The sequence below is a fragment of the Ixodes scapularis genome, unplaced genomic scaffold, assembly GCF_016920785.2.
Source record: "Ixodes scapularis isolate PalLabHiFi unplaced genomic scaffold, ASM1692078v2 PGA_scaffold3__209_contigs__length_174095766, whole genome shotgun sequence".
Classification (NCBI taxonomy): Eukaryota; Metazoa; Arthropoda; class Arachnida; order Ixodida; family Ixodidae; genus Ixodes; species Ixodes scapularis.
Window position 1 is genome coordinate 89,075,943 of NW_024609868.1, and position 25,165 is coordinate 89,101,107.

The window sequence follows — 25,165 nt, forward strand, 5'->3', positions numbered from 1 at the left end:
AATCGTAGTTCACTATGCCCGACAGGCGATCGAAACGGCCTTCTCCTTGTCTCTGATGCTGGGTGAATCATGCTCAACGTGACATGTTCTCAGGTCTAAACAACTTCGGATGTCACTTGGAAGTTAGTTTCGGTTTTGATTTCATTGTACTTGTACGATTAAAAATTATTTTAGGAGTTGTGTGGAAACGTATTTGCTCCTCTGGGCTCAATTCCTTCTATTCTTTCAGAAAATATCTTTAGTCGTAAACATTCACATTTCCGCCGGAGCGGCGCTGATGCTGTGCCAAGTTGTCGGCTTAGCAGCGAAAGCATCGGCGCTGTATCGGCGCTCACCACTGTGGAACAGCAAGTGCATTCAACGCCCCATGGGCGACAAGTCGCGTAGAAGTCAGAGCTGCTTCAGCGCCGATCCGGCGCTGCGTTGTATGTGCGTGAACAGGCCTCAGAGGGGGCAGCCGCTCTTGTTGAAGACGTAACGGAACTGATGAATGAGAGAAGACAATATACGAATGGTGCTTGCACTATATTAAATTGTACAAAAGCCTTTCATAGAATTGATGATTTTATATCACTAGAAAAATAGGAAACCATGATTTTGAGGACCGTTTTATAGAATATCTTAAAATTACTTTACAAATTGATCGCAGGGAGTGAGAATTGGGGGAAGTGTGAGTGATGCTGTTCTCCTCACTTGGGGTGCCCAGCCAGAAGAGCTACTAGAGCCTATGCTTTAGAATGCATACCATAATGATCAAGCTATGTTACCCTTAAAATTCAATATGTATCAGCTCGCTAACAATAGAGTTTGAATCTTCGCGCATAAAAATTACAATATGCGATGTCCTTTTGAAACTGAGATATGAAACAAATAATAAGGTGTTTATCAAGATATTTTATGTGTGTAAACAATAGGAAGTCGAACCTAATGAACTTCAGAATCAGAATCCATCAGAAGCGTAACAATCCTACAAAACTTTTTTTTTGCATTTAATGTTATACAAAGGTCATTACCGCTCGCCTTTAAATTACGCCACAGAAAGTAAATAGTGGGGTTTGCACTGCGACGAACATATTATTTGTAACTCACATTGAATATTGCTCAAGCATTTAAGGGTAATTTCATCATACTTATATAGACTGCGAATGTATGCGGACATCAACTTTTTACGACAGTAAATCAAATGTTAAGGAAATCAAAACTAAGATACGGAGTAAAAATATACGCGTCTTGCTTTAATTTTAAGAAGCAAAAAGACACTATTTAATACGGATGGGGAATATCATCAAATCAGAGACGTGTACCACACCTCGAATTTGAATAACGGCTCACTGAGCTTAATCTGTTGCCGTCAGGTAATCTTCAGAAAGTTGTGATAGGATGCGAACTAAATAAAAGACAGGCGTTATAATGATCTTCATTTAGTATATATCCTACCTGTCCATTTTTTAGAACCAGTATAACCATGACATCAGAATGTCATTGTTATTCATCACACTCGCACATTTCCTTGCATTGATAATGTGTTAAGTCTGCCCTCTTTATGCTTCAATTTTCTCATATCTTATCTCCACCTCGCCATAAAGAATAGAGGATTAGGACGACCCACCGAACCATATTGTGACCCATAAAAATCATACCGCAGTTTAATTTTTAAAAAAAAAATATAATAATAATACGGATGGTATAGATTCAGAATATTGCTTACGAAACACATCTCGATTCGAAGAACAGCTCGCTGGCCTCAATCTGTTGCCAATAAGTAATCTGCGGAAGTCTGTGATACTAACGAGATAATAGAGACCTGATAATCACACATATTCATTTTTCACAAGATATACTCTCATCAAAATGTAGCATAACTTCATTGTTATTCCCCCGACTCCTATATTTCCTCGCACTGATGGCGTGGGTAAAGTCCGTCCACTTTTTGCTTCAATTTTGTCATGTCTTAACTGAGCGGACTAGAATAACCTACCTAACAGATCTCTGAGCCTGATCTATCATACCGCATTCATGTCACAACTAACCAGCCAATTAAAGTTACACTATAAGCAAAGACTTAATAAGTATAAATATTTTACTTGAAAAGCTTTCCGTGTGACAGCTGTTATAATTTTCAATTTGTTCAAATGTGCATAATGTGTTTTTCTATGCTCTAATATCAAAACACTTTGCAGCACCCCCTTCTTCATGGGAAATTCCCATAAGGGTCCTCAGCGAGTAATGAATTATATTACTTCGCGAGTGCTTTCAAGTCAAGAGCAACTATATACATTTTAGAAAAGCTGAAAATATTTATATACCTAGAATATGTGCCAAATATAGATTGAAAGTATACAAATATTACGTACAAAATCGTTTAATAACTTTCAAAAAATTTACAAAACCTAAACTATTAAAACCTAGTAAAGAACGACATAAGGTTATGGTGTCAATGTACATCACTATACATGTGCCATTGTGTCTTTTAGCCTTGTTGGGGGTTTACGTCTTAAGGAATTTGAAAATGTGCGTTTTTTGTCTTTTGTTTCACGTATATGCAAGTTTTAAATTACATTTTTTAGCATTGCTTTTGGTTTTAAATTTTTAATAATGTTAAATTTTGTCTTTTAGCATTGTGCTTGTTTTTACGCGTCTACGAAATCTAGATTGCATATTTTGGCTTCCCGTCTGGTTTCACGCCTCTAGGAATTCCAGATTTTGTATTTTAGCATTGCTTTATATTTCAGGAATCTATTATTGTTAAATGTTTTAGTTCTTTTTAGTGCTATGCACAGTAATAATTTTTGATGTAATAAATTGAGTTGTGAACTTTTTTTTCCTCTGTTGGGGGAATCTGGGAGTATTGCTGCACAAAATGTAATTCTGGTCTGGTGCTTATAGGGATCTTTTTTTAGGTTTTATTTTCTGCCAAGTTTTTGTTGATTTTTTGGGATTCGCTGGACGGATATAAAATTAAGGTTATATTTGGACGTTTACATAACCCGCAGCCGTAAAACATTTAGATTGCATGATGACCATGTATTAAGTCTCTTGGTATATTTCGCTTATGCAAATTCTCTCTAAGATGGTTAGACGAATTTTTCATGGACTTACTTAGACGCAAGCGCAAAAGTATTTTGTAAGAGCGCTCTAAAATTTTGAGAAAAACCTGCAATAAATTTATTGATATTATATAATTATTATTATTATTATTCAACTCGTCTGTCCGAACTTTGGGTTCCGCATGTCGTGTAACAAAAAAGTTAAAAACCCGCCTGCAGTTCTCACATTGTACTGTTCTCATGCAAGGTCATAGCTAGAGTACGCCTCGGTTCTTTAGAATGGAATTTCCCAAACCGATTCTGTGGGGACTGAGCGAGTTAAAAAGTTTATTCCTAACATGAAGCATCCCTATCTTAAGGAGGATGTACCTCGTAATAATTATGAAGATGCGCTAAAACTTTTTTTAAATTTCTTAGCCGGCACCGACGTGGCGTCGAGAGAAAGCAGATTTGTTGTTTCAGTTTAAGGTAAGGCACGGCCTAATTTATTCACCATACCTCTTGTCTCAAGGGAGTCTTAGAGTCCTACGCGTACGTACACGCCTTCAGTCGTCTTTTTAAATCTCTCGAGCTTTTAATCAACTACTCCCAATCCTCAGGTTGGCTGAATGTTATAATCATTACGCGGAAGTTCTTGATATATTTCACTCGTGCTATTGGGCTTTCAATCAATTTATTGTAAACCTGTTCATGCTTGAGCAAGACTGAAAAGTGCTGAATGTCTGACTGTGGGAAATGTATTGTTTTTACAATATGTGTGCGTTGCAGATGTCTCGCTACTTCGCATTTACTTTGCACCCTTTAACTTCCCTTCGAACAGATGATTCTCACCAGCGGAATTCCTATCTTTGTTACCCTTCTGCATTTGTTAGGTCTTGTGTAAAATTGTTGCCATTGTATTTTTATTAACTTGTAGTTTGAAGTGTGCCAGCGCCAAAACCGCGAGGTTCCTTCTGGACACTCTAATAAACACTGTTTGATTGATTGATTGATTGATTGATTGAATATTTGTGGAGACTCAAGCATGAACTGCAGGGTGTTGTCCCACAAGCCTCTTCTGGCTTTGACAAACTTGTGTATCTGCCTTGTTACATGCGTGTACAAATAAAATTATTATTATTATTATTATTATTATTATTATTATTAGTATTATTATTATTATTATTATCAATATTAAGGATTTATGCAACAACAGTGACTTCAGTAATAACTAAATTACCTATTCCTCTTTGGCTGCGGTTGAGTAGTGTTTCTACCTTGCTGCTACCTGGATGAAACGCAGCTGAGATGCAGGGCATGTATACTGAATAACGGTTCACTCAATACTTACTCAAATGAGTCGCCGAGTACCACGACGAAGGGGTAGTATACCGTGCTGTGCATCTGCCAACACAACGCTCCGCAGCATAGAAGAGATAACATCATGAAGACGATGATGGTAATCCAGGGGTTTCTTCTAAAGGGAACAATTGAAAATTAGAAAAAAAAACGACAAGCATCATATGTTCCTGCTTTCCGTCCAGTCCCAATGACATTATGATCTGAAAATATTTGATATGCTAGGTCTGTCGTTAACGTCATTATGGTTTTTGTGTTTATTTTTTTTTCCTAACTTGGAATTTAAGAAAACGAAGAACCAAGAAATTTGAGCTTGTTGATCAAATTTCGGCTTTCTAATTCCAGCACCCAGGGTTCTTTAAGGTTTGTTTCATTTATGGCGTCCAAAATCACCGATAAGCAAAGAAATAGTGATCGTCCCGTTTGTGAGAAATATTTCAAAAATAAATATTTTGAGCACCATCTCACCAACAACATGCCTGCAAAACTTCATGTTAAAATTTAAAAAAAAACGTTTGCAAATTCAGAAATGATCAACATGCTGGTGAGGCGAATGCCAATATGTTTTGCCACGACACGCTTTTCGATAACAGTATAAATATTTGAGAAGGCGGAAAATAGTTAAATATAGAAATATTAAAAAAGGAAAATTTTACCGCGAAATGAATTTCAATTGAATGGTGCTCAATAGTTGAAAAGAACGATTGCTGAATCAAATAACAAATACCGGTATTTTATTTAAAAGTTTGAAAAGAAAAATGCAAAAAGCCGCATAGATGAGAAAACAGTGCTTAGTGTTTATTTCCCTTCGAGAAAGAAATAACGAATGTAGACTACCACGAATAAAGGGAGCGTGAAAAAATGTGACCATACTGATAAAAACAACTTAAGACGCAGTTGGCAGATGTGTCCAATAATTCAGGCTAGGATACGCAGCGTTCCATTTGGGTTTCATATTATATTAGACATCAGGCACGTAGCCAGGTAGCAAGGGGGGGGGGGGGGAGGGAGCCCATGGGGCCCGGGCCCTCCGCCCCCCCCCTCCTAAATCTTCCATTTTGCTGGGACCTCCTTTCCCCCCTCCCCCCTCACACAGCATTTTGTTATGGGCGCCCCCCCTGCCTCCGAAACAATATCCTGGCTACGTGCCTGTTAGCCATACTTTTATTTCAAAAATGTTATTACTGAAATTTATAATTAATTTAACTCTTCCACCAGGTCGCCTTGGAGCCATATCCACATAACATATATACCAAGACCTGACCTTCCTAAAATAATATAAAATTTTAACAAGGAACTTCAAAATATTCGAAACTGCTTCTTTTTTGGGAACATTTATATTCATAGTTTAGAGATATTTTGGTATTTTTTCCAGTTTCTTATGTACTGGATTGTCTTTTTGGATTGAGATCAAGGCGTTTTCATTACGTATTGTTCTGTTTTGTTTTATTAATTTTGAATACCTGGTTCGGATCCCTTCTGCAATAGCATAAGGTTGCTATTATTTGAAATAAATAAATAAATAACCTTATTGAAGGCCCATTGTAACACAAAAAGAGGAAAACGGGAAGGCCTAACTGGACGCCTATCTATTACTTAGGCTAGGAAAATTTTACCCTAGCTAACAAGAAAAGTGAAGCAACTGATGCACTCTAAATCATTTGTCTGATCACAGGTAGTAAGACATGACTGGTAATCAGCTAGCGCACTTGCGTTTGCATGACACAGTGAACAGAACAGCGCACAATAAGACAAAGACAGGAAAAGCGACATGCACGACACAGAAGCTTTGACTCGCAACTGAATTTATAGACAAAAGGATGAAGAGAATGTGCTGGAAGTCACCCGGTGCTAGAGCGTGTCGCACACGACGGAGCACCATCTGACTAAGATGTCTTCGCCCCATAGTTCGAGGTAGAAACAAGGTTTCTATTCGAAGCAGTGTCGCCGATGGATTGTTAATGCCGCGGTCCCCGAAGCTATTAATGCAACGCGCTTCCAAAATTTCGCAAGTCGTCTTATCTCGATAATGTCCAATCATTGTTGTGCATTTACATATTGGAAGGCACGACCAGGTATCGCATTCTGCGGGAAGATGACCGCCCACCGTAGATTTCATTGAATGTTAATACTCGAAAATGTGGTCATTTAGGCACCAGCCGGTTTGGCCCACATAGCTTCTACCACGCGTTAGTGAGATTGTAGTGGGAACACGACACATAAGTGTGGCTATGGCACATCTGGCACTTGGCTTGTTAAAGTTTTCCCGCTATCTAGCTAAACTTGGAACAGATTTGCGCCATTATTTTGGGAGCTGAAAACACCACAGGCGCATCGTGGCCATTGGCTGCTCTTTTTAAATTATTCAATGTTTGTGGATATATGCAACAACTATCATTCGTTTCTGGTGATATCTAGGTTTTTTTCGCTGAATCCCCTTGATCTTACGTTCCAAGGCCCCCACTGCCTCGTTTAAAATCCTTGACGGGAAGCCCGACCAAAGGAGTCTCTCAACTTAAGTATTAAAACTATTCCGGAGAGTGCGAAGGTATGTTTTCGTAAGCTCAGACTCAAGTATGAAAATCGAAATCCCCTTTTTATAAACTTTCGAATGTGCTGACCTATAATGAAGGAAGCCCTTTTTTGACCTAGGCGAGATACTCCAGCAGATATGGTTTGTGTGAAAACATAACGAAAGGTTTAGGAATTGTAACTTTCCGTCCAAAGATTTTTCAACTGTGAACTTAAGATCAAAACCATACCTTTAAAATAGGTTCATAACCTTATCAACCTTCTCACCTTAAGCAGGCTGGAATATAAAAGCAAAAGTACGTCAACATATCGAAACACCTTTGACACTTGCGATCTGCTAAGGTCACCCTCAATTGCTCTATCAACACTGGCCAAAAAAATATCAGTTTCCTCTCACTAAGCACGGGGGCCACAGAAATATATACACACACCTGACCGCTGTAAACATTTATGTTTCCACCCAACGATCATATAATGCAGATCGAATGACAGAAGTTACAGAAAGTATTCTAAAGACGCACAACTAGTGTTTCTGGAGGGGAGCTTTCCTTGTTCTTCAATACAAGACTTTACTGAGGCCAGAAATGCTTCGTGTGGAGAGGAATAAAAAAGGTATTGTACGTCAACGGTGAACACGGAGCGGTTGTTGAAGCTATCTTTCTTCAAAGCTTCACCCACTTCTTCAGAATTGCTGGCTAAAAGGGTCCTTAATTCGTAAACCGGATAAGTATTTTTAAAGAATGCTAGCCATCTGGCACTGCTACATGCCTCTTTCAGTTATTTTTTCACGGAATGGGCAGGCTTCTTTATGGGTTTATAATACCGAAGAACACCTGAAGGTGAAGACTTGCTTCTTTCTTGATGTTTCCAGCCAATTTTGTTAAGGAACAATGTTCACAGAGCTCTAATGCCTACATCTTAAACAGTTTTGAGGACAATTGCGCCTGCTTGAAGTGCTTACTCACGGCGGCGCACGCTTTTTCGTTATAGTGTTCTTCCGGCATGAATACAAAGGGCCTTTCCGTATCATCCTCCGGAACTCAAAGATTCTCACTAGACAAAACGAAAATCAGAGGGCGAGAATCAAATGTGTGTGTAGGTTGAGTATTGGCGCCACAAAGAGCGTCAGCACATTCATAAATACAGCTCGGTCGAACATTTTTATTTACCTTGCATAGTATTTTTCTAATTGGCGCCAGAAGCTCAAGAAGTCAAAAGTTCATTATATGTCAGCATATTCGAAAGTTCTTAAAAGGGGGATTGCGATTTCCATGCGCTTACGAAGTCCTGCTTTTACACTCTCTGTGACAGTTTTAATATTCAAGCTGAAAGACTCCATTCGTCGGGCTTTCCGTCACGCGTTTTAGACTAGGTGGTGGGGGCCTTGTTACTTAAGTTTAATGGGATTTGGCAAAGGAAACCAAGAGATCTCAGTTAAGTATATAGAAATCATGCTTATTTATTAGGGTGTTTTCTTGTGTTAGTACTATCCAGAGTTGCGTCGGCATTGTTTTTTTTTTTTTTAGCTTTCTTTGTGGGTGTCGGCGTTTTGGAGGGAGCGTTTGCGTGGGCAGAGCGGCCGAGATGCGAGAGCGGTTCCCCCGCCGGTCGTTAAGAAACGTCTCGGATTTCGGGAGTCTGCTCGGACAGATCCCTGGGACAGCCCGTTCTTGCAGCTGCTTGCGGCTTTTAGCCGAATGTGCCTGTATATGGAGGGTTTTGCCGTTTTGTATAAAATTGTCGCTTTTTGCCCGATTCAATAACTTAGCGGTTGGCGCCAGTCAGGCTGGGAAAATTGCAGAGAACAACTCTACAAGGAATTTAGGTTTGACGGTTGGGGTGCCAGGATGACAGCTCGCCGACCATCGGAGAACCGTATACCACGTGTGAGTGGCGGAATTTGAAAAAAATTGGTCGGTTCCTGAGGGGAAAAGAGGCCCCTACGGGCCTACAAAAAGAGCGCGGAGAGGATTTTGAGGGATTCGGACTTTGGATTTGATGGAGAGAAATTGGGGACGGGGGTCGAGACTTTAGACGTGGTGGGATGGTCTCCCAAGTTGGGACTTGTAACTAGAGTGTAAATAAATGCACATAGTTCTCTACAAGCAGTGGGTCGACCCGTCACTCAGCGACGTTCGTGCCACCACGCTCCAGGCCATCGGAGCGGAACCTGCCTCCCACACCACCGGGAGGAACATCAACAACAAACAACTTTAACTATCACCAAAAACGAATGGTAGTTCCATATATAGAAAAATATATTGCATAATTTAGAAAGAGCAGCCAAAAGGTACGAGGTCCCAGTGGTGTTTTCAGCTCCCAAACGAGTGGCGCAAATCTGTTCCTACGTTTTTTCGATAACGAAAAACCTTAGAAAGCCAAGTTCCAGAAACGCCCACAGCCACCCTCATGTGTCGTGTTTAATTCACGTCGTGTATAAAATCACACTAACGTATGGTAGAAACTATGTGGGCCAAACCGGCCGGTGTCTGAATGACCGCCTTTTAGAGCATGATCGTTCAATTAAATCTACGGTGGGCGATCATCTTCTTGTACATTGCAATACTTGCTCGTGTTTTCCGATCTTTAAAGGCAAAACAGTAATTTGACATTATCGAGACAAGGCGACTCGTGAAATTTTGGAAGCGCATTGCATCAATAGATTGGGAGACCGCTGCATGAACCATCCATGGGTGTCACTGCTTCAAACAGAAACCTTGTTTTTAGATCGGCCTATTGGGCAAATACATCTTAGATGGTGCTGTGTCGTTGGTGACACGCACTGGGACTGCGTGACTTTTAGTACGTTATTTTCTTCTTCCTTTTGTGTATAAATTCAGTTGCCAGACAGCGCTTTTGTGTCGTGCATGTTCCCTTTCACGGTCCTCTTTTTTTTTTTTTGTGCGCTCTTTTGCCAGCTTTGTCATCATACTAACTGGCCCATCTTACCATACTTTTGCAGTTTACACGACAGTTGCGCCGCCTCTCTCGAAGGCCTTCTCAACAGTGCTAGGCATATCTTTTTAAGACTATTGAGGTTTTACCATTAAGGTGCTAAATTACTTCGTCTTACGTCGCTTGCGAGTCCACGGCTTCAGATGCCCCTTTCTCAAAGGGCATTCGGTTAGCTCTTCCTGCAACTATTCAAAATTTAATTCATTTCTAGGTTATTCTCAGGGGTTTGGCCACTGAATTATTTGTTGTTTACCCTTTGAAGCACACGCAGACCAGAAGTGCTATCACAAACAGCTGGAAGTCCGCCGAGACATACCACAAATGGGCAGTGCTGGACGTCTGTAAAATGAATGAGTAACGCTTGATAAATAGAACTGTTCTCTGGACGCGTATACATGTGTTTCACATTGCTTATAAATGGTACAGTACTACAGAATTGATATATGCCTAACGTACACTTACACGTTACAGTTGTATTCGCAATTAAAGATGTGGCGCGATACTAGAGAAACTGCTCCAAATCAAGAAAATCATATTTTATGCCTTTCACAATTTCAAAACATATTATCATTTTCTTGAAACTTTCGACATTTGAACTTGAAAACAAGTACCATGTTCTGAGATATAGTACACAAGGTGATTTTTTCTTTTTTTTAGGCTTAACATATTTGTTTTAAAAATCCATGAAAGTTACACTTATACGGTTTCTGCAGGTGAGTTATTCGGCCAGGGGGACATAGCGCAGGGAGCTAATCGTAACGATTAGTCGGCTAATTAGCTGAAATTCGTTAATTAGCTTTTTGATTATTGAAAATAGACATATGGTTCCAATTAGAAACTTACTGAGCGTCCTCGAAAACCACAAAATCAAATCTTTTCAAAATGACTTGAAGCTCGTGAGAAACTCGGAGGTGCACCAAAGTTACCACTGGTGCAGCAGGTGCAAAGTTAGCAGTGGCGCAACGCGGATGATTAGATAATAATCGCGTTCCGGCGCTGCTAGCGTTGCGCCTGCTGCACGACTGGTAACTTTGATGGGCCCCCGAGTTCCCACGAGCTTCAAGTCGTTCTAAAGAGTTGATTTAGTGGTTTTCGATGGCGCTCAGTAAGTTTCTAATTGGAGCATACATCTATTTTCGCTAATTCGAAAGTCAATTAAATAATTGTAATAATTCGCCAACTTATCGTAAAAATTATCAACCCACATATTGTCCCCCGGGCCGTACAACTCACCTCCACAAGCCACATAAGTGCAAATTTCACGGCTTTTTTAAACAAGTCTGTAAAGCTTTAAAAAAAAACTGTATGATGATACCTCGGATCCTGCTAAGAAGTTTCTTTCTTGAAACAAATATTATTTTATGTCTAAAAATATACACAACCCCTTGGTAAAAAGTATTAGGTTTTCTAAAATAAAATAACCAAAAACGGTGCTTTTTAAACCTTATTTTGTGCAAAGCTTTTACAAACCAATATCAGTGGTTCTAACATAGAAGAATTTAAGTGTAAAATTGTTTTATACATTCCGATTGACGCTGCATGAGACGTTCTTACACATGGTGTGCAACCAAGAGACGATCAAGTGTGCTCGCGGCGTCTGTAGCGTTTTGATTACTTCGGGACTCCGTGATTAAAACTCACAACTAGTTACTTGCGCATAGGTGCCTCGTGCTTTGCTCCGTCGCCCTTGTTGCCTCAGGGGGACAGTATCGTTTGTTCTTTTCAAGTTAAGTGGAAACAAACGTTTGCATATGACACACTGGAGTAGTTACAAGCGCATGCATCTCGTCGTCTGAGCGGAGCATCCATCAGAGTGTACTAACTTCTCCGACCGCCGACCACCGTTCATGATTCCGATAATATCTCCCGATATTACAAATACACACATTCGCACATTGAATATTCGTGGGGCTCTTACGTTTTGCAGTTTTTTACCGAAGTTCCGCACTTGCAGAAGCAGTTCAAGCCAGTGGTTGTCCATCTCTTCATTCAACCTGTTCATCATTCCGACCACGCCCGGACCGGAAGCAACCACAGGAACCAAATACAAACAAGCAATAACGCCTACTATGGGTACAATGGTTCTGAAAAAAGAAGAAAGCAAGCAAAAAACGGAAAACTCGTTTTGACAAAAGTTCGATAACATTTCATTTCATTCCATTTCATTTATTGTTCCCTCAAAGCGCCCGGGGGCATTACATGAGGGGGGGGGGGGGGGGGGGGGAGAGACAAATGAAAAAGTTCGCTGCAAAAACAAGAAAACACTAACATTGAAAACAGCACGCGACAGATCGCGCACACATACACAGCATACTATATACACAACAGCTACACACCAGAGAGCGTATAAAATTAAACTGACTTAAATAATTCTTCACATACACTCCTAAACTGTGCACAGTCTGAGATATCAACCACACTTTCAGGGAGGTCATTCCATTCATGAATAGCCAAGATCAAGGGCGACTCCGAAAAATGCTTAGTGCGACATAAGGGTAGCCTAATTTTATGACGGTGATCATGCCGAGGAAAAATCATATGGGGCGGAAGTAAAAGTTGACTTTTAAGGTCAGCGTTGTAATAATACACGCGATGAAGAAAAGCCAGTCGTGATACTTTGCGTCTATTGCATAAAGGAACAAGGTCAGCAAGAATAAAACGTACGGCTCTGTTCTGAACAGACTCTATTTTTTTAATTAAATAATCTTGCCATGGGCTCCGAATAATGCTCGCATATTCTAGTTTTGAAAGAATAAAAGATGTGTAAGCTAACAATCGAACGCCACTTGGTGCTAAGAACAAGTTCCTCCTAAGATACCCTAGAGATCGATTCGCTTTGCTCACAATATGATCAATATGCACTTTCCAGTCGAGATTATCCGTTAGAAATACTCCGAGGTATTTGTAATGAGTTATATTTTCAAGAATTGCACCATTAACTTTATAATCAAAGGCAGACTTAGACTTAATTCTAGCAAAAGTAAGAAGCTTGGTCTTTGTAATATTGATATCCATTTGCCATTTAACGCACCATAACCATAGCGAATCAAGGTCACGCTGGAGTGCGAAGCTATCTTCGTTCGAGATAATGCGCCTATATATTACGCAGTCGTCAGCGTATAGACGAATTTTTGAACAAATTAAGTTAGGTAGATCATTAATGTAAATTAAAAAGAGAAGAGGACCGAGGACGGAGCCTTGCGGGACACCGGATTTTACTGAGATACTTCGAGATGAGTCGTTATGGATCGAGACTGATTGAATTCTTTCAGAAAGGAATTCTTTGATCCAGTCTACAAGAGACTGATGCATATTAAGTGACTTAAGTTAACTTATCAAACGCTGGTGCGGGACCCGATTAAACGCTTTCGAAAAATCGATAAAGATAGCGTCAGTTTGCGATTGTGAATGAATGTTGTCATGGATATCAGTGATAAATTCAAAAAACTGAGTTTCACACGACTTCTCTTTACAGAAGCCGTGTTGGTTAGAAAAAAAGAAATTAATTTCTGTAAGGTAATTCACAATATGGCAGTAGATCACATGTTCCAGAAGTTTACAGGGTATGCTAGTTAGGGAAATGGGACGGTAGTTATTGGCGGACGTAGCATCACCGGATTTAAAAATAGGGGCAACTTTTGCATGTTTCGAGTCCTTAGGTAAGTATCCTTGGTCCAGACGTTGTTGAAATAAAAGTTGCAGAAGAATACTCGAGACCGGCAGCGCGAGTTTGAGCAGTTTAGACGTAATTCCGTCACTACCCGGGCTAGTTGAATTGGAAAGGTTGAGGATAAGCTCCCTTATCCCATCAGAATCAACAATGATGCGATCAAGGAAAGAATTATTATAAATGTTATCACAGGCAGGTAAAGGAAATGACTCATCAGTGAAAACTCCACCAAAGAATTGATTAAAAGTAATCGCACTTTCTAAATCGGACAACGTATCCCCATGGATGTCAGAAAGACCGCTCGGGGCATTTTGACTTTTCGGAGGGCTAATGATTTTCAAAATTTTTTTAGGATTTGAACTTAGTAGTTGTTTAAGAGTGCCACCAAATAATCGTTGTTTGGCATCTTCAATTGCCTGCTTACAGAGTTTAGAATGGTTTAAATATTTGTCCCAAGAGGTCGTACTATTATGCTTTTTTGCACTTAAAAAAAGTCATTTTTTGGTGTTAAGGAGGCCTTTTAGATACCTAAAGAACCATGGCTTTTCTGTATTGGATGGTATTTTGATTTTAGGCACAAATAGGTGCATAAGGTCTAAAAGCCTGTCCTTGATTAGAGTCCAGTTATCTTCAACTGATCTGAGACTAAAAGAACCCTGAAATTCGATAAGGAATGACTCGAGTGCCGAAGTAATCTCCGATAGGTTTGCCCTGGCATAATCAAAAATGACTATGTTCGCAACCCTTTTTGTGAACAGCAATGTTAGCGTCGATTACCACCATTCGGTGATCACTGATAGCGTCAACAGCATTTACAGATAGAATTAACTCCGGAATAGACGTAAAAAATAAATCAAGAGTCGCATTGCTTCGCGTAGGCACCAACACAACCTGGTCAAGAGAACAAGATTTACAAATATCAATGAAGTCCCTACACTGCGAAGAACTTGTGCAACTGCTCTCAGGCACACAATCAATCCAGTCAATCCCGGGATAATTGCAATCCCCACCAAGAAATACAGGACACTGCGGGTAACGTAGTGTAACAAAATTCAAAAGTTTATACAATTCCTGGAGAAACACAGCTTGCGAGTCTGGAGACCTATAACAAACTCCAACTAAGATATGATAAATGCACACTTAACTTTGACAAAGCATACCTCAATATCGGCATCTAGCTCCACAACTACCGAGGAGAAACACTTTTGGATTGCAACAAGAACACCACCTCCCCTAGACAATGAACGATCTTTTCTACGGATGGTAAAATCACTGTGAATTAAAAGTTCTTCATTAGGTATACTACTAGAGAGCCATGTTTCGCTTCCCAAAATGACGTGGGGGCGGCATACTTCAATAGTGCTACTCAACTCATCTTGTTTTGACAACAAGCTTCTAAAATTAGCAACAAGGAAAGTTAACTGATTGACCTCACTTTCTGTGGTGGACCGTCATTCTCGTTCTTGAGAGATTGGAAGCTCAGGGTTGGAGGGAGCGTTATGCAATTCAACCACCTGGTTCAAAGTGGAGTCGTAAACAAACACTTTGTCGTCGATGAACAGTTTGTCGAAACCAAATCGAACTTTTTTCTGCGCATCACGATGCGGTTTTCCAAATTCTGAGTTTCCTACGAGCCTCCTGAATATGTGGCGAGAAATCTTCGTCAATCCATACTCTTAAGGATGGAACATTCCTTAAGGCCGGGGCCTTACTAAGCACTTCTTGTTTTTTCTTAAAACTTTGGAACTTAACAACAATCATACGGTGAAACCTCTCACGTTTCCTACATATACGATGTGCCCTTTCAATTTCACCCAGGTCAACGTTTAGGTAAGTTTTAACAAAGCCTATCACTATCTGTTCAGTACGATTCCAAGTCTCACCGTGTTCCTCCGGATTTCCTTTGAAGATAAGATTATTTCGTCGAGAGCGATTATCCAGAGCATCTACGTGCCGCGCTACCGCGTCAACATTATCACAGGTTAGAGATAATTTCCGTAAATTGCTTTCCAGTGAGCTTATATCCTGTTTCATTGAAATCACGTCCTCCTGGCAGCTCGATTGAGCGTCCGCTTTTTTTTTTTCAAGTTCCATCACCCTTCCTCTTAGGCTTGAAATGCCGGCCTGAATAGCATTTAATTTGTCCGTATTTTCTTTCTGATAGCTTTCGGTATTCTGCAGAAGCCTGTCTAGAGTGGTCTGGAGCCTTTCGAGCTGCGTGGGATCGGTTTTAGGTCCAGGATTAGTCTCGACATCACCCGCAAGAATCAGTAGAGCGCAAACGCACACTGAGACGAACACCAGGCGGAACTTTGGCAAAGACAAGTTCAGAGTAGGTAACAACCATCGATGACGTCCTTTAGTGGAACGAGATCGAAAAAAACGTCCAATGCGAGCACGATAGGCAGCAAGGCAGATGCCCATGCTCACAAACTAGACGTACACGATACACTCGCGCGACATGACTGAACATGACTTAGTATCGGTATACACAAGCTTTATTTTAGTTGTTCTGGTTACAAAACAACCGACCACGACACAAATTCTAGTTCGTTTTATGTACAGTTCCAAGCACACCTTTCTTTAACGCCGAAGCGCGTTTTTTTTTTTTTTTTTTTTTTTTTTTTTGCGGCGAGCGCTAGACTGGTGGCAATCGCGGCAACTATTCTGGTCACGTGGACAACATGAGACGGTCCGCTTGAGAGGAATCCTAACCTCTCCATCGTAAAGCGCTGGATGGATTTTATAAAATTTCAAAGTACCGCCAAACTGGGGCATGGTGGAACGCACTTGAGCCAAAATTACTGGAACGTCGACGCCACTCTAGTTGGTCGCAGCGGCGTGGGGCCGGCATCGACAGCACACCAATAGGGTCGTGCCCGCAAATGACGGCGCGTCACCGGTTGCAGCAGCAGACCAATAGGACCGTGCGCATCTGTATGTGGGATACGCCAGAGCCCTGTATAGAGAGAGTTTGGCCAATGGGAGGCGCGGGAAGAGACAAGGCGTGCACCGGACTCAGGAAGAGGGCTTGAAAGGATCTCTTGACAAACCAGAAGCCAAATCGAATCCTGTGGTAGCGAGAGACAGTTATAATCGTAGCTATATGGTTTTAATAAGTACGTAAGTGTTAAATGCAGGAACCCTTCATGGTTGAAAATAGGATCCACGTGATGTTTCGGTTATGATCATACAGAAAGATGTAAGAAACGAATGTGCCGCTCGAACTCTGTTTTGCTCGGACAGAGCGTGACTGCTCGGACGGCAAATTCCCGGCCTTCGGCGCCTGGTGTGCGGATTATGTCGATCGTTCCGCTAGACGCGCTCTTCCATCATGATCTTGGATGACCCTGATTGAAACACCACCTGCACCATATTTTCAGTCACCGAGAATTACTCCGACGAACATATTATTTTCGTTTCACGCGACCACCGCCAGGGTAATATTTCCGGTTCCTTCGAATTTGAAAAGACGCCCTGGAATGCGGCCAGCACGCTTTCGGCTATTGGCACCTCCTCATTTGTCTCCTATACTTCCCAATGAATGACCAAACTATCTCCATATACGGCTCTGGGATACGCCCTCAAGCAAAAATGGCGATACGTCGCCGGCATCCAATAGGAGTGCCTGCGGCAAGACCAAACGATGGTGGTACTTGGGTAAGTCAGGACATCCTGAGCTTTACTTCATCGGACGAACGCGGGAGGCTGCTTCCACCAACCAGGGGCTTAGAGCAATAAACCGGTATTTCGTTACCAGGCAAAGGTGACTACCCGGAGGCTGCCTCCATGTTGTACAATTCTGATCCTCACTCACGTGACCGTACCAAATCGTGAGGCTTTTACGCAAAACTGAGCCGAGATTTGTATTGCGATCGCTGTAAAAACATTATAAACTATTTTTCAATACTCTTAGGCCCAGACATAAGTGTCTAGATCCGATAAAAACCCAAAATACTGCACCGCGGCAAACGGCATCTAGCGGAGTCATTGCGAAGCTGCCCGAGTTTTTGTCGTAATTGCACATATCTTGTACTTAAAACAAACGAAACATAACTTATCTTGTGGGTACTGTTACTAAAGATCAATAAGAAATTATCTGAGCGCGGCACTTTGTTAAAATCTAGACGTAAAACTATAAGGTCACATGTCTAGTGGTCAAAAATCTGCAACATGGCGGCGGCCGAGTATGTCACGAAGAGCTGCCAGGTTATTGCTCTTTTGCCCCTCTATTTCGTTGGCTTGCAGCTTCGCGCCAGCTATGGTTCGCATATCGGCTGCGTTCTCGTACGCATACCAACAGCTCGTTTTTTCATGCATGTCTTGATAAGCTCATATGCCTTATTTTCGTTTTCTCCTGGTACGGCGGCGTTTGCGAAAAACACGGGAGCAGCCTTCCACACGTTCAACAGAAGCCCACGTCGAGTGGGCAGGAGACCCCTTGGGTGGACCATCCCACGTGCCTAGATTCGTTACCGCGAAAGCCACAGTCTAGCGCTCGCCTCAGAAAACCGCGCAGTCCCGCGTTATAGGCAAGTGGGATTGGCACGGTACTATGGCAAACGAATTAAAAGTCATAAAACAACTGGAGCGCACGCCTAATAATAACTGGATTCCTTGTGCCAGAATTTGATCGTGCCTATTTTGCAGCGTTTGCAGTGTGATACTGCGATTTTATAGTCCGCTCAATCATGATAAGCTAAAGAGCTGCGTGCGATGTAGGGTTGATACTAGAGTGTTAGTGAATATAATTACATTTCACCAAAGTAGAGCAATGATTTTCGTGTCAAGTCAACCCATGTCATTTATGAGCCGAGGTATGCTCGTGCAACGTAACACAATGACGGTGTGTCTGCCTTGATTCAGGACAGTGGCGGATTTATGGGACAGACTTGGCAAGGGAAGGGAGGGGCTGGGCATCTGTCTGGGAAGGGGGGCGGGCTCCGCGGACAGCATCAAAGTCACGGACGATACGTTATTCAGATCTCTTTTGTTAGCCTAATATTTGCCATTTCATTAAAAACTACGCATTTCTTTATCAAAAGAAAGCACGTGTGTGTTTTTCTTGATAAGAAAAGGATTCTTTTGGAGTCTTAGCCGAAAGGGCGGTATACTTCGAAACTCTTCAAAAACAAAATGGCCTGGAAGTGTACCGGTGCAGCGAATATTAACGTTTTTACAACTTTTTTTTTGTTTATTGTAAGTTGTTTTTGATTATTATATAATATCACCGCTTGTGCATGACTACCAACTCGTATGCTGTTCATGAGCTTAGAAAATAAGCTGATAAATAAATGAATTATAGAATGAATGAATGAATGTATGAATGAATGAATGAATGAATGAATGAATGAATGAATCCATAATCGCTGAATTTGTATATAACAAGATTTCAACTAAACCAATATGTAAATGTTAATAACATTTTTGCAGAGTTACCGACAGATATGAAAAATAGCTTTGGAAATATTTAAATCAATCACTAAGCTAATGCTCAATTTCAAGACAAAATAGCAACTAATGCCTAAAAAGTTTCGGTTAATAAACTCTGTGTGACAGTTGGAAACAACCGGCCGCTTGACATTATACATGGGAATACCTAATGTAGCGTCGCACGATGGCAATGATGGTAATAAAAAATCTGTTAGCCTTTTGCCGCTGGATGTTGTAGGCGAGAAGGAACCCGCTGAAAAGAAAATAAATAAGAAAACGTTAGCGCCATATGTTTGGGAAGGGGGGGGGGGGGGGAATATGAAGAGACGAAGGAATTCAGATATCCTGCTTCAGGCTATAGCAATCCAGCCCCAGTTTTATGCTACCTGGGAAAGGAGCGTGAAAACAAAACTCGCCATTTATATTTTAAATTAATAGTTATCGTAATATTAACTGAAATATGACCAAGCTAATATTTGTAAGACAGTACATTCATTTTCACAAAATTGTCCCTACGGCCATTACCTTAATATTTTATGGCGCTTATCTAATAGTGTTTCTACCCGTTATCTAATGTCTTTCTAATTCAAAGAAAGTGAAGATTGAAGAATATAATTTTGTTAATGTTTAAATTTTTTCATAAACGCGTAAGAGAAAATTATACCTTCATAATAACGTTCATAACGTCAGCGGCTGTGACAACCCACGAGTAAATTGACATTTGGCGCGTAAAATGACATTTGGTGAACGATTTTGGTATTTATGTTTAATATTAGGACTGGATTAAATTAAAATAAGATCAATTGGTCGATCTTTAGGCAATGCGTTATCATGGCCCTCGGGGAATGCGACACACATCCCGCTTTAGGAAACGCTAACGCTGACCTCTTCACTTTTCTGTTTTGTCTTTCTCTTTTGCTTCCTCTATTTTTTGCTGCCTCTTTTTGGAGTCGTTACGGGGTCAGTGTTAGCGTTCCCAAAAGCGGTCGTGTGTAGCGTTCCCCAAGGGCCATGCCAACGCATTCTCTAAGTATCCACCATGAACCTTGCTTTAAATACTTTCCCCGCGAACCGGGCTCGCCGAGCCCGCTTCGACCCTGTATCTGATGGACGCAGGCCCGCGTCGGCTTGCAGCTTCTTGCGTCGCATATCGACCAGCCGAGCTAGGTGCTGCCTCCGCTCCCTAGTCTCGTTCACCCGCCTTGCGCGCTCAGCAGCGGCATCCGCTGCCTGACGCTGCTTTCGCGGTTCACCGGTTTCCCGCGCGCTCATTGGCTTCCGCCCCTTGACGTCGCCTTCCTTTCCCCTTTGCCCTTCACTAATCTCCTCCTCTCTACATGGCGCGCTTCCCTTACCGCTGTGTTGTCCGCAGATGGACGGTGTCAGCTCTTCGCTGTAATGTAGGTACTAATGCTAACGTATCAATAAATTTTATTGCTGACTTTGAGGTGTTGTCTTTCACCTTCTTCTGTTATTTTTAGGGGGTCTGTTCACCCCTAGCCTAGGCATTTAACACCCTACTCAAATTTATGGGCACCCCTGTTAGGTTCCGCCTACCACAACGCCAGCACTACACCCAAGGGCGGTGGTAGGCTAGCAGCCAACCTGTCACTGGAGAATAACCGAGACGCAATATCCGTCCTACCTGAGTATTGTGCTTCCTCTGGAAATCGTAGACACGAAAGAGCACTCAGAGGGACGGACGAGGCAAGTGGAGGCCACGGGTTTTAATAAACTTTTTATGTGCTGATCTTTAATTAAAATACTTGCTGTTTCTCCATACAATACATATAGCAGTTGCTTGATTCCATGGAAATAAATCCCGCTTTTTTTCATAGTGGCAACTTTTAGTTGTAGCCGGCAAAATATGCCTTGACGAAGCCACACAAGTGAAACAAAAACCCAGCCTCTAAGCCACGTCGCTGTCCAGAGCGATAGCAGGTAGCGAGTTAGTTCGTGTAGAGGTACCATCTCTCTTGGTCACGAGCTCGCAGCAACAGCCCCGTCACGATGTGCAGCTTCTTTCGGGGCCGAACTTTTGGTGGATTTCTTTTATGCTGAATTTATGTAAAGCGGGTTTTTTATTCCTATCAAATAGTTTAACTGATTTAAAATGTATGATTGAATTGAGCTTACTCAGGCTAGTGTGTGAATGTCTCGGTTTGTTACATATAGTTTGGTAATTATCCAGTCATGCGTGTGTATTGACGTCTCCAAATGAGTCTAAAACATTATTGTGAAGGAATTTTATTTAACTTGTCTATCAGATAGGACACTCTGCGTGCATATATATTAGATGTCACAATAACTAAAAAAAACGAAGTTCAGCAGCGTTCGAATTTGATTGCCAAAATGTGTAAAAGATAACTTAGGTTTAAGAAGTTAAGCAAGGTTGTTGTTTTTTCAAACAGTTAGACGATGCGAAGCAATTAGTGGTACAGCGATGCTAGCATGCTGATACGAGCCCTATCTGCGTCAGAATAACAATTTAACGCACAAGACTACCCACCAGCTTATCCTCATGCCCGAAGAAACCACTGATATCGAATTTTAGGCTAGAAAAACAAAATACATCGCAATTATAAATGGATTATAATTACAAAGGAACGGGCTGTTTCCACCGTGCTTCGCTGCAGACTACGTCTAAATGCGACCGTATTTCGACGTTTTTTCTATGAGGGCCATATTCCGATTATTAATTTGAGACAGACCTCGTTCCATCACTCTGGCCTTGTTCGTTGCAGAACGAGCCCACCTTGCTTTTATGTCCCTAGCCAAACACTGTTCTCTCTTTTCCGACATCTGATGAGAAGGACGAACACGCTAAGCCTACGTGGGCCGCCGCTTCTCTTCGGCGATGTCTCCTTCAGTACACTATTTTTTCTTGCGAATCTTCCTGAAAACGACCACAAACATACAGCAAGCGTGTCTTCTATTATAGGACGGATGAATGAATGAATGATATTGGCCATATCCTTTGTATAGGCTGTAGCTTGCGCCACCTAGCCTAGAAAAATTGACACCCCTCTCTCTCTTCAATTTGGCCATAAATTCTGTCTCCCGTTAAGTTATCTACCCCAACCATTTTTGCTTATTACCACGCCACTCGAAGACCTTCCCCATCAATATTCTATCCTCTTTTTTGTAACAGTATTCATTTGCTCTCCTCTCCTATCCTCACCAATAATACCCAGCGCTCCCGCTAAATCCGTTACCTTTTAGAGTTTTGGAAATGCTGTCGTATATGTGAAGTGAGGTTTAACTCGTGCTGGAGAGAGAAGATATGTGGAGTGTACCGCTCCAGAAGTAGTGGAATATCCCTGAGACGATTCTGGAAATCTCGCAAACCGAAATACGCAGGCTGAAGGAATATGTTAAAGCCGGCGGTGATCCATGTGATGCCATGTGATGGAAAGCAGTCCAGGCGAAGCTAAGATTAAATGCAAATATTAAATTGTTGAGACGCAGTGTTTAAGAACGCACGCGTCCAAGTGGGCAGTTTTCAGTAGGATTGTGGTCGTATGTGTCACCACGCTGAAAGCAAACGTTTGCTTGATTCAGCGTACGATGTTGTGCGAACAATGCCTGAAGTAGAATGTATTGGCGTGTTTTTGATGTCTAGACCAAGGAAAGGTAGATTTCAAGATTTCGTTTTTATCTATCTAAAAATTGTTAATAAAAACATATATAAAAATGTAAAAAATATTCAAGCAAAAAGTAAATAAATAAGCTAGATTAGCTTGGGACGTTTTACTAGTAGTCATATGCAAGTATAAAGGAAAGAGTCAATACAGCTCCTCACCTCATAAAAAAGAAGGTATCAACGGCCAGAAATCCGGCTGTTATGATACACGAAGCAATTTCATCACCCATAACTAACATCTTCGTTGCTCGTGCTGGAAAAAAACAGAATTAAGAATAATGTTGACGACATTGTTTTGCGCAGAAAAACAAACCACCCTCGTATGAATGATCCATGATTAAAGGGGGAAAGTATTCCAAATTTATTTAAAAGAAGTTGTAACGACAGCATTGTTGTCATCAGAAAGTGGACGTATACAAATAGGAGCGTGAAGAATATAAAAGCGAAGATAACAACAACAAAAAAACTTGTTAACTCGTAGCAAAACATTTATCACTGCAACCTCATGCTTTGCAACGCGTTCGCATTGATAGGTGTGAGAAAAAAGAATTCGAAATCAATTACACAACGTGTGTCATATCGACAGATATTTATGTGGCCGTGTAATTACTGCGGAGAATATATGCGACGCCTAGCAGAATGTGGCGCGGCGGAAGCCCTTTGCGTACCTGGTACGCTTGTTTACCCGCCAAATGCGCCCACAGGCTTTTCTTTATCGCCTCAACCGCAACAGCGAGCGTCGCAGGAGCAGAAGAGTTCCCGGCCTCGGATGGTTGTCCGCGTGCGTCAGTACCCTCAACAGCGGCGGCGGTGACGGGTGCAGCAAAGAGTACCATGTGCGGCGGCTGGGAGCACCATATGATTGATACAGTAGCTACTCACGTCACGCAAATTATTCACGACGGACGAAGGTTCCCAGTGTATAGCCTCCGTCAAGAAAGAAAAGTAGGTGTGCAGAAATACCGAGGAATATCGAAGTGTTTGGGGCGACATACTAGGAACAAAGAAGGAGGTAGAAAGGCATGTATGGCCGTTCGTGGATATCTATTTCGTAGCAGAGCAACTGGTCATGTAGGCTTTTGGGGAGCCGTTTGTCGTCATGATAATCGGTGAAATATATGAAGAAGTTAGTAATATTCGTACGATTTCAGAGTTGCCCGTGAATTCCGTGCTCAAATTTGAAAAGAAAAGTTATTGCTCACTCTTAAATAAAAAAAACAATAAAGTTTTGATATAAAGATGACAGCGTCGCTCTAATGATCGCAACATTCACTGATGGCATTCGTGCTTTGGCAAAGGTTTGGATATCAGTGTCTTCAGTAACTAAAATGACCGCTACAGATATTGTGGTTGTCGACAAATAATTTATAAATTGTAGCGCCAAAATTTATATTTTCTTATTAAATAGCACTGTTTTTTTTTAATTTACAGTCATTTTTTAAGGGATGATCGGTATAAGGAGGCCAGCTTCCTTGCTTGTGTATCGGGCTTGGCGGACAGGCTAAACAATGCAGTCAGTAGACTTGGTAAAGAAAGCTTCTTCACTAACGTTTTCAACAGTTTTATGGGCAATGTTGCAGGGACATTATTCAAGGCAATTAAAATTAAAGACGATACAAGTTTAAAATATATTACAAAAAATAGAACGGACTTCCAGATATTCACCAGTCTTTTTCCTTTTTGTGGCCGAATTCCGAAACTCGACGCAAAAGAAGATCGTACTTTTCTTCATTTAATTTAGGGGTTAACCTTTTTCCCTAGAAGTTACAGTTTCAATAAAACTATCCATATGGGAACAAATATGGCTTTGGAGTTCTTGGAAAATATCCTAGCTCGCATAATGCGGCTTTCGGGTGTCTTTAGTTGTTACCCTTTGGCAGGTCTATCGCTCAGTGGTGCTATATTTTCACACATAAATGTACCGTACGCAAAAGGCACACCAGGGAATGGAATAGAACAATAAAGAAGTCATAAAAAGAATGGCGCTTTATTGCCTGTTTTCCCCCACTTACCCCCGCTGTTTCCATAAGGGACGATGCAGTGACCGAAGACAATCCAGAGGATACTGGCAACTCGCATTCCGTGAAGAAACCTGTATTTGTACGCTTCAGACTGTTTGTTGCTGCTCGTCGCAAGGAACGTTCGAGTGCTGTTGAGCAGCGAGAAAGCCATGCCAACTTTTATTATATCTGAAAAAAGAAAACACACAAAAACTACATGTTATACAGATTGGAAGTAGCACAGCCCTTAAAGTGGCTACAGTTTTTCCTCAAATTAAACCACACCATATAAAATTTACGCAAAATCGGCTGATTGAGTAAAGCAAGTTGTGCTTTTTATACACCGATTATCTGCCTAGATTAGATCCATTGTCACACAAACACTTATATATCTTCTTTATCTATGTGCTAAACTAAATCGGGAAAACATCTGTATTCGATTATCTAAGGGCACGGTTAGTGGGGACAGTGATAGTGTTGATTGATCACTACTGTTTACACTGCCGTTCAATGTGCAGACGTCTAAGAAAAGACGTCGCACTCATAC

General features: G+C 41.3%; 1 protein-coding gene across 1 annotated transcript; it reads right to left on the bottom strand.

The window, feature by feature from the left end:
- Positions 1-10,121: 10,121 nt before the first annotated feature.
- Positions 10,122-24,697, bottom strand: LOC120850510. Its single transcript, XM_040223021.3, has 5 exons — positions 24,631-24,697; positions 22,778-22,871; positions 19,142-19,228; positions 11,791-11,956; positions 10,122-10,211 (listed from the first exon to the last, which is right to left on the bottom strand). Exons 1-5 carry the CDS (start codon positions 24,695-24,697, stop codon positions 10,122-10,124), a joined length of 504 nt encoding a protein of 167 aa, XP_040078955.1.
- Between the last annotated feature and the right edge of the window lie 468 nt (positions 24,698-25,165).

Bases quoted from the DNA above. Each gene is read 5' to 3' on its own strand.
- LOC120850510 (XM_040223021.3), bottom strand. From the start codon at position 24,697: ATGCGAGTTGCCAGTATCCTCTGGATTGTCTTCGGTCACTGCATCGTC. The intron at 22,872-24,630 runs GTAAGTGGGGGA...GTTTTTTTCCAG, and splicing joins CCCTTATGGAAACAGCGGGG to CACGAGCAACGAAGATGTTA. The intron at 11,957-19,141 runs GTATTCCCATGT...TTCTTTTTTCAG, and splicing joins ATCGTGCGACGCTACATTAG to AACCATTGTACCCATAGTAG.